Source organism: Castanea sativa, chromosome 11, assembly GCF_040712315.1.
Source record: "Castanea sativa cultivar Marrone di Chiusa Pesio chromosome 11, ASM4071231v1".
Lineage (NCBI taxonomy): Eukaryota > Viridiplantae > Streptophyta > Magnoliopsida > Fagales > Fagaceae > Castanea > Castanea sativa.
This window is the reverse complement of record NC_134023.1, coordinates 33,878,541-33,895,083: the sequence shown is the minus strand read 5'-3', so window position 1 is coordinate 33,895,083 and position 16,543 is coordinate 33,878,541. Positions and strand designations below refer to the sequence as shown.

The window sequence follows — 16,543 nt, the reverse complement described above, 5'->3', positions numbered from 1 at the left end:
ACCAGCTACCAAGATGATGCAATACAGCCCTTCCCAATTAGGTCCTAGTTTTTCCCACGATGGGTTCCTTACAGTTCCTACCACTTTTCACAACACCAAGTCTCCTGGTGCCAATGGTCTGACTTTCACTCCCATATTGTACCCCTGTTTAAGCTTTTGCTGATAATGCACCGACTAGACCATGGCCACTTCCCTTCATTCATCAACTAAATCCAAACTCTCTCGAAGTAACTAATCATTTTTGTCTAGAATGAATAAACTTGTTCTTAGGCTGCGTTTGGCTCTATGTAAATTGAATTCTAATTGTAAAATGAATGCAGGGGAAACTGAATTCCCATAAGGAAAATGAAATCTAGGTGTTTGATTCTATAATGGAAAATGGTCCGGAAAATAATTTCCGGTGTTTGGTAACATTCTGAAAATGCTATTTTCCTACAAATTTTTTACATTCTCACAGCCATTTTCTTAGCTTCCAAACACATTTTATAACAGAAAATTTCGAAATATACACTTAACACAACCAAAAATCAAAATAAAAAACATTTATTCACAACATATACATGATATACTCAGTGAGAGGAGGAAGAAAGAGTGAGAGATTGAAGGAAAGAGAGATAGATTGAGAAAAAGAGAGATCGAGGTGGATGGAGGACGACGGCAGCTAGATCAGATGGGTTTGGGGGTGGAATGGAGATCAAAACAAAAAAAAGTGGCCCCCTTCCTCGGACAGAACACCAGTTGTGAGAGAGGTGGAGAGATTTGGCTTGAGAGAAAGAGATGGGTAACGGAGGTTTAAGCTTGGGGCTTTGGGTGACGAGATCGGTGGTTCGATCTAAAGGTGGTATCGACGATGGGGGTGGGTGGTGGGTTGTAGATCGGTGACATGCAGTTGAAGATTCGGCCTTGGTTAGTCAAAGGGAAAGAGAGAATGAGGGAGGAAGAGAAGAAGGATGGTGGACACAACTTACACAGCAGATGACAGAGAGTGTATGGAGCTTGCACGGCGGATGGCAAATGATGAACGAAGCTTGCACGGTAACCAAAGCTTGCAAGGCAGTCAAATTCCTCTAGTGCTCTCTCTCTCTCTCTCTCTCTCTCTCTCTCTCTCTCTCTCTCTCTCTCTCTCTCTCTCTCTCTCTCTCTTCAGGTTGTTGAGTTCTAATTGAGGCTGGAAATTCATTGAAGGTAAAAGAAGTATGTAATTGGTTTTACAGAGTTAGGGTCTCTATTTTACGGTCAGCTGAAATTTATTTTTAGTTTGACCGAGTTTTCATGCGTACTTAAACACCCTTAAAGGTGTAAAATATTTTCCTAATTTTCTTTACAATCGAAACAAACGCAGCCTTAACATCAAAAATCTTGTCTCTAAAGGGATTACTACCTCGGAACCATAGGTCATGGAAAATAGGGTTTCCCTAGTTGACTAACGAGGAGTAGTTCGATATGTCCAAAGAACATGTAGGAGTTCATCAACCCACTTGCCATTAGCTTCATCTTACCTTTTCATCAAACCGTTAACTATGACCTTATTCACTGCCTCAGCCTGACCATTCCCCTGCAGATAGGCCGGGGTTAAGTACCTATTCCTGATGCCTAGCTCACCACAGTACATTCTAAAAGCCTTGCTATCAAACTGGAGCCCATTGTTCGAGATAAGAATATGGGGAATCCCAAATTTGGTAACAATATTCTTTGACACAAACTTTTTGCATCAACATCCCTAATATTGGACAGTGGCTCAGCCTCAATCCACTTTGTGAAGTAATCTCTCCCTACGAGGAGCCATCTTTGATTTCCCACTGCCCTTGGGAATGGCCCCACGATATCCAAGCCCCACTGTACAAACGGCCATGGACTAGAGAGAGGATTAGCATGCCCCCAGGCTGATGGATGCTTGGGCCAAACCTTTGGCACTGATCGCACTTCCTAACATAATCTTGAGCTTCTTTCTTCATACTTGGCCACCAATAACCTTAAGTAAGGGCCCTATGTGATAACGACCCTCCTCTTGTATGACTACCACAAATCCCTTCATGTAGTTCTTCTAGTAGTGGCTCCACCACCTCAAGATGAACACAGAGTAAGTATGGCCCTAAAGAAAAGCGCTTATACAATTTTTGCTCCTCGGACAACCAAAAATAGGGAGCTTTTCTTCATATTTTTTCTGCCTCTCCTTTGTCATTGGGTAATGCTCCATCCTTCAAGAACATAATTATGGGGTCCATCCAACTTAGACCAACCCTTATCTAGTGCACTCCGACCCTTATCAGTCCTGGCTCAGCAGGCATTAATAAATCCTCAACGAGGATGACCCGAGGAAGGCCCTACTCTGAAGAAGTTGCTAAAGTTACTAGAGAGTCTACATGAGTATTCTTACTCCTCGGAATCTGCTGTATAGAGAAAGATTCAAAAGTAGATTGTAGTTGTCGAGTCTTATTGAGATACCCCTGCATCTTATGATCCCTAGCTTCTAACTCACCATTAACCTGCCTGATGATCAACCTTGAGTCCGAGAAAATGTTGACAGCTTTACCTCCCAATTTCTTCACCATAGCCACCCCAGTTAACAAGGCTTCATACTCGGCCTCATTGTTAGTAGCTGAAAAACCCAACCTCAAATATTTTTCAATAGTAATCCTCTCTAGGGATACTAACACTATTCCAACTCCAGGCCTTCTTTGGTTAGTTGCCTCGTCAACATAAAGCTTCCATGTTGGCTGGCCAAGGACAGCAACTGTTGTGACCTACACCCCTACTAATTCTCCCTCTTCGGCAACAGCTACTCCTGGGTATTCAGTGAACTCTGCCACTAAGTCTGCAAGCACCTGCCCTTTAATAGTTGTACGAGACATATACTTTATGTCAAATGCTCCCAAGATTGCTCCCCACTTGGTAATTCTTCCCGTATAATTAGATCTCCAAAGTAATGGCTACAGAGGGAGTTAAGTAAGGACCACGACAAAATGCACCTAGAAGTAATAAAAAAGCTTCCTCGTAGCGTGTACTATGGCCAAGATGGCCTTCTCTAGTGGCAAGTAACGAATATCTGCCTTCTGCAAAGATTTACTCACCTAATAGACCAGTTTCTACACCCCAGCCTCCATCCTTACTAAAACTAAACTCACAGCATGACACGTAACTACAATATAAGCAAAAAAAACTTCCTCCTTTTCCGGCCTGGAAAGAATAGGTGGTCAAGACAGGTATTCCTTCAACTCCTCAAAGGCATGGTTACACTCTTCAGTCCACTCAAATCACTTCCATTTCTGAAGGAGCTAAAAAAACGGTCTACATCTATCTGCTGATAGTGAGATAAACCTATTTTGAGCAGCTGTTATTCTAGTCAGCCTTTGTACCTCCTTAGGATTCTGAGGAGGTCGTAAGTTACTTATTTCCCTAATCTGATCAGGATTAACCTTTATCCCCCAATGTGGGATCATATATCCCAAAAATTTACTAGAATTGGCGCCAAAGGAACACTTCGAGGCATTGAGACACAACTTATGTTTCCTCAGTATTTCGAACACATTCCCCATATCACTTAAATGCTCAGTTACTACTTTAATCTTCACGACCATGTTGTCAATATATGCTTCTACATTTTTTACAAGTTAAGACTCAAACATTCTGGTCACCATTCTTTGGTAGGTAAACCTAGCATTCTTCAACCCAAAAGGCATTACTCAATAGTGATAATTTCCAGTAGGGGTCGAGAAGGTAGTCTTCTCCTAGTTAGCCAAAGCTAATGGTATCTAATGATAGCCCTGAAAGGCATCTAAAAAGCTCATCCAAGGATGGCCGGCCATAGAATCAACTAACTATTCAATCAAAGAAATCGGAAAGGGGTCCTTAGGGCAAGCCTTGTTTAAATCAGTAAAATCCACACATACTCTCCACTTCCCTGACTTCTTCTTCACAACAACTGTATTGGCCAACCATTTTGGATAGAACACCTCCTTGATTTCCTCCGCACGCTTAAGTTTATTTACTTCCTCCTTAATAGCCTCGGCATGCTCTTTCCAAGGTGGTTGCTTCTTAGGGACAATTGCTGGGTTCACAATCAGATGACGACAAATGAAATTTGGATCCACCCTGGGAGCTTCATACGCACTCCAACCAAAAACATCGACATTCTTTCTAAGGAAAACTAATAACTCCTCTTTCTCCTAAAGAGGTAATTGAACTCCAACTTGGAAATACTTCTCTACTGTTAGGACATATGTGAATGACGTTAGGAACATATGTATTTAGAATTAGCTAAACCTTTGACAAATCACACTTTACTTGTAATTGGGCAGATCTAGGATGTGTTTAATACTTCAAGGAACAAGATTCAAATCCAAGTATTGAAGCCATGTAAATCTGTCCAAGAAACAAGTGAAAAAGTGCTAGATTTTAAAGTTCAACATCTAGCTCAACAGATAGCATCTATCGAAGTTCAAAAGGCTTGTTTATCACAATGCTCGATAGCTACTCGATAGATAACCTATCTATTGAGATTTATGAAAATCACTTTTTCATATATGATTTCACAACAATCCATGTATACATGTTTACGCTTTCTTTTCTCACAACCCTAAATATATATAAGGATTATTTTAAAGGCCGTTAAAGGTTGCACAAGTGTAAGGCAAAGTTTTGTTCATGCGAATTGTGACCAGAGACAGAATTTGCCCTAATTCATCTTTCTCTTGGAGAAGCTGCTGCATCTGTACGCTGTTGGGTTTTGTAACCAAGGAGTTTCATGATCTTCATTGTATTGATAAACTGATGAACTTTGCAGCCAACATCTTTCTCAAGTTAGTGAGTAAGCCGTGTACTGGGATCCGTGCAATCAATTGGTTAGTCACATACTGGGAGCCATGCATTGAAAATGAGAGATTGTCACTACAGAACAAGTCCAATTGTGTATTAGGGTAAGGATTCAACTGTAGGTTGGTATAAGGTACTAAAATTCATTTACTTGTAACCGCTTGTTGTGATAATAGTAGATTCTAGAGAGTGGTGACCTTAAAATCACCCAGTAGGGTTTTTGCCTTGGAGGTTTTTCCCATTCGTAAACAAATCACCGTGTCAACTTTATTTTTCGCTGCATTTTAACTTAGTTGGTGATTTTTTTGTGCTACCACGTGTATTGCATGTTAATTGAATTAATTAATTAACTTGGCTAATTAATTGATTAATTTATCATAAGGGGTCAATACATTCTTGGCCTATCATTTGCATCAATGTCGACAGTAACCCTCTCAAGCTCTTCACACATTACACCCACATCCCCAATATCTGGGGGTTCAATTACTTTTGCTAATTGCTACAAGATCTCCTCATGGGTTGTTGAGGATCCCTCCTCGAACTAATGTCTAATAGCAGCGACCAGGCACTGCCTTGCCATGGCCTGACTTCCAATCAACTCCCCGACATGCCTCTCCGAGGGGTACTTTGCCTTCAAATGCAAAGTCGAAAACACAACCCCTATGGCATGGAGCAATGGTCTTGCTAGGATAGTAGTATAAGGTGAATAGGCGTCCACCAAAATAAAACTTACTTCAACCACATCAGATCCCTTCTGAACAGGCAACTTGATCAGGCTCTCTAGGATGACTGTCTTCCCATCAAATCCCACCAAAGGGGAATCATAACTAAGTCCTGGGTTTCAAATTAAGTCTGTTGTACATGTCAGAATACATGATCTCTGTCCCATTTCCCTAGTCTACCAAGACCCGTCTTACATCATACCCTCCAATCCAAAGGGTTACTACTAGGGCATCATCATGTGGTTAATAAGTTCCAACCTTTTCTTCATCAGAAAAGCTCAAAACTAGTCGGATCTTCCTCGTTTAGACTCAGGGACCGAGTCCTTGGTATTTGGTCTTGCTATGGACATAACGGCAAAAGGGCATCCCCCGATTCGACCTGGAGATACAAGAATAACACTAATTGTTCCCAGGGATAGTCTTGAGACAAACTCCCTTTGGTATGCCGACCCAACCTACTCCCTTGCCTAGAAGGTTGATGCATAAATTGTCTTAGCTTCCCCACTTTGACCAGTTGCTCCAAGTAATCACGAAGAGTTCTACAGTCCTCGGTAGTGTGCCCACGATCCTAATGATACTGACAGTAAAGACCCTGGTTACGCTTCGTGGGGTCACCTCCCATCTTGTTTGGCCATTTGAAGTATGGCTCAGCTTTTATCTTCTCAATAATCTGATGAACAGGTTCCTTGAACATGGTACTAACCACTTGCGCACTAGGATGCCCAGTATGTCTAGTAAAATCCCTCCTAGGTTGATTGTTATTATATCTCTTTGACCTAAAATCTCTTCGATTAAAAGGAGCAATCTTTGCCATCCTCTTCCCTTGCTGTTGATCCTCCTTGACCCATTTGTGCTTATCAATCCAATCCATAAGTTGGCACATATTTCGTGCAAGTTTCATTGTTAAGGACTTTCTTAAATTGTGCTCAATGGGGAGGCCAACTTTAAATGTCCTTATTGCCACGTCTTCAAAATCTCCATCTATCTCATTAAACGTTTCCTAGTACCTATCCGACTAAGTTTTCAGGGTCTCACCCTCTCATTACCCTAGATAACAGGAATCTAAAGGAAAAGGAACCCTGCTACATGTAACAAATCAGGCCCTAAAAGCCTTAGTAAGCTCTTCAAAAGAGCCAATTGAGCCATCATCTAGCCCATCAAATCACCTCATCGTGACAGATCCCAAGCTAGAGGGAAAAACCTTGCACATCAAGGCTTCATTCCTAAAGTGAATAGCCATCCTTTGATTGAAATGACTGACATGCTCCACTGGGTTGGTCCTCCCATTACAAATAGTAAAAGTGGGTTGTGTAAACTGACGAAGGAGTTTAGCCCTATCAATTCTGCATGTAAACGGTGATTTGGAAATTTAACACAACCTTACTCATCGCATCATTCCCTATACTCCTAGGAGTCAGGCTTTTATCCTTCTTCCTGTGATGTCACTCCTCCCTATCCAACTATAAAGATAGAGAAAAAGATTCACTAAGGGGTGTTCTAAACCTTGGTTTGTAACTGCTATCTCCACTTGAATCAGTTTCGGAGCTAAAAGGGGATGCGTCTCGTTGTTTACGACATAATTTCCTACGCAAATGGTCTATCTCCAATCTGAGGTTCCAAGTTTCCTCCCCATGTGAGACATGGCTTCCAGTTCCAGAGTGACTCTTCTAGTATGAGTTGTATGTACACTACGAGTCCGGTTAACCCCACGATCTCTCCTTCTTTCAAGATTAACAAATTGGTCTTCACGTTGTGATCCCACAGATTCTTCTCTATGTGATCATGAACCCACCATGGCTAGTCAAAACTGTAAATGCTTCCCTAATTCCCATAGACAACACTAATTGTAAGGACATGAAAATAAACTCAAGCCCACCAAGAACAATGGACAATAGCCCACCAAACCCAAACCAATGTATTTGTAAGAGAATGGATCGATTTAGGGAATGATTCTACAAGAAAAATGGACCACAATTTATAGGACTCAAGGCAGTAAGATTGAAGACACAGATTAATAAAAATAATGCTCCTCGATCAAGTTTGAGGATAAGATGTTCTTATATTCAACTCAAATTTATGTGAATACACTAAGCTCTCCTTTTTTTTTTTTTTTTTTTTTTTTGCATTCCATGCTCCTTTTTCATGGTGATCACTTCCTTATATAGTCTTACTCCCCTTCATCCCAGCCTTCCACCTATTGGTTTAATAGAAAATCCCTTGGACGATTGTCCCATTAAGACCTCCTGGAAGCTTTGTAGATAGCTACGAGTTGAGTTGCTACTATTCAGGTGTCATCTCTCCATAAATGTAGCCAGTTTATTTGGTGCAGTACATTTAATGTGGTGTTGGCAGCCTTCTTCCTAGATATTTCGTTTTTCAAGGTTGACTGAGTTTTCTGCTACTTTCCCTAAAGTTTATCCTTCTATAACGGTTACCTCCCTAAAGCCCTCCCGAGGTGGCCTAGATCCTTGGAAATCAAAGCTAACCCATTATTCTTTTCCTTTGTCCTCAGGCCATTGATCCATGCCAAACAATCCCATTGACCATCTTCGGGCTTCTACTCGTCCTCGGGCATGGCCCATAGCCCAAAATGCCTGCTCAGATCTCCTATCCCCACGTATGCTATCTAACAATTTAAATAAATTAACAGATATTGTAACCATCCGAACTGTTCCACAAAAGAAAATAAAACAAAAAACAAAAAGGTAACCATATATCTAAACCGTATATGAAACTTATAATTAGTTGGAGGCTAAAAGATGTTAGTATGATTTATATTTATTCATCCTTAAAAATATATTTATGCAATTTCATTGCGTAACATAAAATATATGGCAATTCCATAAAGGAAAAATGACGCAATAATTCCATGTAAGAGTAATGTGGTGAGCATAAAAGATAATTAAAAAAGTCAATTCATAATTATTCTTTTTTTTAGGAAAATTCAATTCATAATCTATAACTACAATCCAGAATTTGTTTATTCAAAAAACTAACATACGAATTTATAAGATGGAAAAACACTAGATATAGAGGCATTTCAATTTCCATCTTAAAGGTTGGTGCAATCCGTTGGCTTAAAGGACACAGATTTCTTCACAACGTCATAGCCTACCAAAAGATTGGATTGGGCCAAGTTACCGAAAATGCCGATTGAATCTGCAGGAACGAAAGCCAAGCACACAACCTTCTTATCTACCCTAACGAAGGTGGTTCTAGAACTCAGATTCACGTCTGCACCGGTGAAATGCGCTGTGATACTTGGACCACTAAATTCACGTGATGAGGACTTGTAGCAGAGACTTAGAAATCCATTCGGGTCATCTGTAGTTGGTAAATGAATTTTATCTTTTACTGCAGATTCAAATTTGGGGTACAAGTTCGATGGCAACATTGTCAATGTTGTGCCTGAATCAATGATAATATTGCCTTCTGAGTTTCCGGATTCAGAAGGATTGATCAAGTCGATTCTTTTTCTGCCAACACTAATTGCTTCGAGTGTTAGGTAGTAGAAGGTTTTATACTCTCCGGAGACTAAGGGAGTAGACACGACTCCAGAACCCGATACGACTGCATTACTACCAAAATTCAATTTGCTTGTGGTTTTACCTCGGGAAGTTAATGGAATCAAGCAGTAGGAGAATTTTCCATCAATAGAAGAACCTAGTTGGGAAGTAAGAGAAATCTCGCCACGTCCAAGGCCAACAATGCCAGAACCTTGTGCTTCATAGGTTCCAATGTTATCGTGTCCACACCCTAGGATAGTTTTAGGGAGAGGCACAGGTCGGCTTTCAGTTGATCCCAGAGTGAGAGTGTCGGTAGCAAGATCCCCGTTTGAAAAAGATTGATCGCCATAAGCCTCGGAATATAGGCAACTTGAACCAGCGTAGCCTGAGCATGAGCTTCCTGCTAGAGACCGACATAGGGATGATTCGCATGCAACTCTTTTGTATGTTCTTGACCTTTTAGGATCAAAAATTGGCGCTGTTTGATTGTAGCAGTCATTGCAAGGCTTGCACTGTAGCCAAGTCAAATCACTACCAGTATCAGCAATGCCTAGGATTTCAACTGGTGGTGTACCAACAGAGTATTTCATAAGGTATTCACCTCCCTTTGCGATTATATCTGCTTGAGCTACATTGGTAGAGAATGTGGAAGTTGGCTTAAAATGATTGACACGGTTAATGGAACGACGCAAAGCCTTGGCTATGCGCTGTGAAGGAGTTTCTGAGGGGTCATAGAAGGGAGAGTTTGGAGAGTCACGGTGGATTAGATCCACGCTAAAGCCTCCATTGGAAGCCTCAATGAGAGCGAAGCTACAGATAAAGACAATGGAGAATGTGGTTGCCAATGCAGCGAAGGAGAGAAGTGAGTGAAAAGATGCCATGACTGGTTGTGATGATGCAAATGTGAAGGATTTGATTGTATATATAGCAATCTACATTGGCGGAGAATAGAGAGATTTTAATACGAAATCAAGGAATGAGAAAGTCAACGACAATGATACACTGTTTGTTTTTTCCATTCTAGTGTTGATTTTCTTTTGACTTTTGTAGTATTGTTATGGAAGATCTGAGAACTTTGTCCAAAATAAAGAATGATTTACATGCATTTTATAGAATTACTCAATTATTCCCTATAAGGCTGGGGGGAAGATGAAAATATGATGATCATACGAAAGACAAATTCAAACATTTATTACACATACAGCATGATTATCATGAATTTGATCTTTTTTTCTTTTTTGAGAATCAACCTTGTACGTACTGGATTTAACTATGAAATATAAGGAAAATTGAAAATAATTTAACAGCAAATACGCTCTTAATTTTCTACAATAAAAATGGAAAATACTTTTCTTTTTCTTTTTTGAGAAATAGGAAAATACATTTTCTAACAAGAGAAATTTCGAAATTTTTCAATAGACCAATCTAGGATTGGATGTAACTATGAAATATCTGGGAAATTGAAAATAATTTGACAAAAAACTCACTCTTTTTACCATAAAGAATGCACTGTTAGTTTTTACATTGATTATTAATTTTTAAGAAATACTTTTTTGAAAATTATATTATTTTCCTAAATTTAGTAGCAATCTTAAAATGAGTTGGAAAACTATATTTTGACTTTCCTTATTTAGCTTAGAGTAAAATAAAGTTGTTTTCTATAAAATTTTAATGAAAATCAATTCTATCTCAAGTTAAGCTAAATAAAGGAAATTTAGAGATAATTTACTTTGAAGTTTGAACCTTTTTTAAAAAAAAAAAAACAAAAAAAAAAATTATTTCACATAAGTTTTCTAACAATATAAACTTTGAAGAGATTAAATTCTATAAAGATGCGGAGTAAAACCTAAAACTTACCCTTCCAATCCTGACAAACCACATCATCATATTACATATTAAAAAATAGGCACAACCCCACATAATCAATTCTAATACTCATTTGAAAATAAAACTTAAATGTGAGTTTATTGAGATGTTATTATATGTGGTTGGATTTATTAAGTTTTGAATAAAAAACTTATGTGGCAATCTCTTATTGGATAGTATAAAACATAAGTTTTACACCCCGTTCTTACTGAATTCAGACTCAACTTTGAAATCTTTAAATGAGCTAATCTGTGATGAAATTAAATTCTATAAAGACTTGGTGTAAATCCTTTGGTTTACATCCTCCAATAAGAACATGCTACATGACCATATTACTAAAACATAAATATATCTTATCACACACGATAACATATCAAAAAACACCATGTTTCTAGTTTAAATTAAAAGGCTAATATGGTGTTATTTGGTGTAGTATGATATATTGAGTTTTATATAAAAGACTAATATGGCAATCTCATATTAAATAGTGTAAAATATGGGTTTTACACCTCATCCTTACTAAATCTGAACTCATTTAAGATTGGATGTAATTATAAAATATATGGGAAATTGAAAATAATTTAACAACGTTCCTTAATCTAAGTTTAGCTTATCTCCAGTACTTTTTTAACTAGAATCTCCTTTTATTTTAATGAGAAACTGTCACATCACCCACTAACTAATAAAATGTGAAGATTAAAGCCCACTACCCCTTACTATTGTGTATTTAAAACAAAAGGAAACTTTCAGTTTAAAAAGTACTAGAGTTAAGCAAGGAAGTCAATACCGTACTGGAGGCTGTACCGGTTTGGCCAGCAGTACAATATATTTCGGATACCGGTCAATACCGTTGTACCGTTTCGGATTTACCGCTATTTTATATATATATATATATATATATATATATATATATATTAGCAAAGAAAATTTATAAGTTTAAAGTTAAAAAAAAAATTATCTAGCAAAGATATAAATTATAAATTATATATATTAGCAAAGATAATCTTTAAATTATCTTTGATATATATATATTAGCCGAAGTTCTGGACACAACCCCCCACCTATTCATTCTCAATAAAAAAAAGCCCCCGCCTATTCATGTAACCAAACATGGTTAACAAAAAGTAGATCAAATGGTTTAGAAGCTTTAAAACTCTTGAATCAATCTATACCGTCCATTTTAGGTCAACCTACTTATAAAAGCTACATTACACATTTCCTCTGTTCACACTCTCATTGCCGCTTGTCTTCTTTTTCTTTTTCTTTTTTGGGTAAACATTGCTGCCTCTGTCTTATACTCTCATTGCTGAAGTCTATGGTTTTCACTCTCTCAATGTAGCACAACATAGCTTCACAAGACTCAGCCTTATTTTTCATTTTTCTCATCAGGGTTTTCGAATGGATAGCCTTGTTTTTCATTTTTCTCATCTAGGTTTTCGAATGGGTAGCCTTGTCTTTCTTTTTTCTCATCTGGATTTTCTTTGTTTTCATTTACCAGCCGAAACAGCCGGACTGCGCCAGTACGGCCGGTTTTCGCCGGTACGGCCGGTAATTTTTTCGGTACGAAACAGAAGTGTACCTGTACCGATGCACTGGCCGGTACGGTACGGTATCACCCACATTGGAGTTAAGTCAAACTCCCTTAATCTATACCAAGTCAAATAGTTGACATATTTGCTAAATTTATAGCCATCAAGGAAGATGCATATCCTTGGCTAGCCTAAGGGAGAAGTTTTTTCATTTTTAGCTAGTGATATTCTCAATTTAATGTGCTGCATGTGCATTTTCATTATGTAAATCAAAATCTGTTTAAAACCAGGGTGTTTTTCCCACGGTATCTTTTATGTCATGACACTAATTTATTAACTTCATAAGATATAAAAAGAAAAATAAAAAATCCAAGAGTCATGGTATCTTTTACACTCTATTTGTTTCAAAGTGAAATATTTTACATATATTATGATGTTTATTTGGATGTAGAATTTGGTCAACTGTAAATTAAGGCCCCTAAAGAAAAATGTTTGGATCAATAAAATAAGTAAATGTATATTGTTTGTTACCTTAGACTACTAAGAAGAATATAAGGAGATGAAGAAAGAGGAAATAAAGGGTAAAAATGTCAACAAGATATAAGATCTATTAATCTGAACATAATTTTAACAATTTCATTTGGTCCAAAGTTTTGGGGTGTAAATGTAGCAAATGGAACTTTTGTGGACTAAATTGTGATAAGGCCAAATGACAAGGATAAATTGTAATTTACCCCCAAAAAAATGTTCTAAGGTTACCAACAAATATAATGTAGTTATTGTCATATGTGAATGTGACATTGTTACCGTCCAAAACTAGCATGTAATCCATGCATATGCATTGATGTATTTAAAATTAAACACAATTTTTATCATAAAAATATAAATAATTAGTAATTATTAAAAAAAAATAGCATGTAACACATGCGTACACATGGATACATTTAAAATTAAACACAATTTTAATCATGAATATAAATAATAAGTCAAATTTTTTTTAAGTAAACGCGATTAGTCACATATTACAATTCTGACCTAAATTTAATACTACTTATGATCATTTTTTTCCTAATTTTTAATAAGATAAAATGTGTGATGATCTTTGTTCTGTTTGATTTTTATTGAGTATATATATGTGATTAGTTTTTTAAGAGAATTTTACAATTTATTAATATTAGATTACTATAGTATTTTTCACTCATTAACTCACTTGGTACAAAGATTTTTAAAAAAATTAAGTGGACACATGGCACAAAATTAGCCTACAATTGAATTCTAATTTAGAATCTAATTGAATTTTTTCTAAGTTTTGACTTTAATTATATATATATATATATATATATATATATATATATATATATATATATATATGGTTATATTAGGAATCTATGTGTATAACAAAAGACGTTTGGCTTTTGATTGACCTCATAAAATATTATCACATAAGTTTTTGAGGCCTCAATCCAAACTTATCATGGCAATCCAAGAATTTCTGTATCTAACTTCTACGTTATATTATTTTTACTTACTATTCTCTTATAAAGTTTTATTTTTTAAAAAAAAGTTTGGCGTAACTCCATTACTTTTTTGTAATCCCCACCCTAGTCAATAATGTAATAATTGAAAACATTCAATAATAGACGAAATGTAAGGATAAGATAAAATGCTAATTTTAGAGGACATTATGCTAATAAATATTTTTGAATCAATTTAAATTATATTCTATATTTAAACGCTCCCTTAGAATCTTGACACAAAACATTAATAAGTACCATAATCCATTTACCAACTCTACTAGGAGCAATGAATCCTCTAGCATGGAACTGTCTTGGACTTAGGAACCCACATACAGAGAGAGAGCTTGTTGAAATAATATGGGCAAAAAATCCATCTATCATGTTCTTAACCGAAACATAGGCAAATGAAGCAAGACTAAGTTGAACTCTCAGCACTATTAATTTTGATCAAAAGTGGGTGGTACCGAGGACAACTAAAGGAGGCGGGTTGGTGCTAATTTGGAAGAATTGTGTTAAACTAGATGTTGTTGACTCACACAAATATTATAACAATGCAATTATCAATAAAAATTCTGATGACGAATGGAGGTTTACAAGTTTTCATGGTGAACCGGAGACAGCAAAGCGAGATGAAGCTTAGGCTAAACTAAGAAGCTTGAAAAAGGGCCCAGATATTCCCTAGTTGTGTAATGAGGATATTAACAAGATAATCAAGCAAGATGAAAAATTGGGCAACACTTTGAGGAACTATAACCAAATGCAGTCGTTCAGAGATGTTATTGATGATTGTAGCTTCATAGATTTGAAGTTTGTCGGTCCCAAATATACCTAGAGTAAACATTTTGATAATGGGGATTTGATTTAGGATTGGTTGGATAAGGGCTTGGCAAGAAACAACTAGTATTTGAAATTCTCATGTGTCAAAGTATTTCAACTTCCATGCAACTCTTCGGACCATCTACCTCTTTTTATAAATTTAATTAGGTTGGAGATGCTTGCTAGAAGAAAAATCTTTTGGTTTGAAGAGATGTGATTGTCGGATGTGAAGTGGGAGGAAACTATTAAAGCAACAAGGATTAACACTATAGAGCCAAACAGTGATAGTCTTATCTTGAGAAAATTTGCTAAATGTGAGAAAGACCTGACCTGGTGGAATCACAACTGTTTTGGGAACGTGAGGTGATGTTAGGATTAGTGCCATTAAATCCTATTGTATGATGCTATGTATGATATTATGTATGACTTAATGTTGTATTAATAAAGTTGTTTTATTAGAATCTAAAATAATGGTAACATGAATATTGGACATTATCATATAGTTTATGAGATGCATGGTATGTGATTTATGTGAAAAGTCACAGAAGATATAAATCACAAGTTCTTTGTAAACTCAAGATTTAGTTCGTAGTCAATGATGAAATTAGGCATTTCATCTGCGAAGACTATAACATATCAACTAAGATGATTTGTCTTGATCATGGAAGTAGAGACTTCTAGTTGATATATTTTAAGAGTTAAGACATATTAAACTGGACTGCTGTGAGATTTATTATTCTCCTAACGACTGTCAAATAAATAATAAATCTCAAGACTTCTTTTTACATGAACTCTTAATCCTGAGAGAATAATGGACCTGATCATGAAATGTAGATTGTTTTGATATATCAGGAGTGAGATCTAAAGTAACGGTCAAAACCTCAGTATGTTGGGCAGCTACATTTAATGTTGATGGAACATATATTCTCAAGATGGAATTCATAGGGGATACAAAATATTCCCTTGAAATAAGTTTAATGAGTTTGGTTATTCAGAGTTACTAAAGTATGTATTTATGAAATTGGATTTCATAAATATATGATAAATAACTTAAAAGATTAAATCGGGTACTCAAGGACTAAGATGTAATAATTTACAAAGTGGCAGTTTACATTTATGACTTTGTATTACTACGAATATTTCATGACATGGTTGCATATACAATAAAGTCTTAGAATATAATTTATAAATAAGGCCTAGAGTGCAACTATATTTATATAATGGTATTAAATATAGTTAATGGTAACTTTAGACTTGTCAAGAGTTGACAGAAAAGTCAAAGACCCATTGGAGTTAGTGTCTTATTGGTCCATTTTAGTCACACTCTAAGCTACACACTAAAACCCAATTGGAAGCATTCAAAATGCTAACCTAATTAGATAATCAGTTATAAAGAGAGAAACATACAGAATTTTTGTAAAAACATGAAATGGTGTGTATATGAGTGTGAGACATTCTCTTATTCTCCCTTTGAAAACTTATTGAAAGACCACACTTCTTGGGCATAAAGTGGAATTGGAGTGAAGATTAAAAGTGTTCCCGAATACTTCTAATCTTTGTTTTGAAATTTACCACACCAAGATACGCTCTCTTATTCTTACATTCTGAAATTTGCATAGTACATGTTAACAATTGTGAATGAAGTAGATCCGTTAATTTTCTACGTATGTTTTGTATGCGATACAAACATGTAATTTTCCATCAGGTGAGACTTGGAATCAAAAAAGAAGTTACTGATCTTAGCTGAGGAAGAAGCAATGGTGAGCGGTAACAAC

At 36.5% G+C, this 16,543-nt stretch overlaps 1 protein-coding gene across 1 annotated transcript; it reads right to left on the bottom strand.

The window, feature by feature from the left end:
- Nucleotides 1-8,483: 8,483 nt before the first annotated feature.
- On the bottom strand, nucleotides 8,484-9,936 carry LOC142618040 (aspartic proteinase CDR1-like). Its single transcript, XM_075791019.1, has one exon. The coding sequence runs from the start codon at nucleotides 9,919-9,921 to the stop codon at nucleotides 8,587-8,589; it is 1,335 nt and encodes a 444-aa protein (XP_075647134.1). The 5' UTR covers nucleotides 9,922-9,936; the 3' UTR covers nucleotides 8,484-8,586.
- Between the last annotated feature and the right edge of the window lie 6,607 nt (nucleotides 9,937-16,543).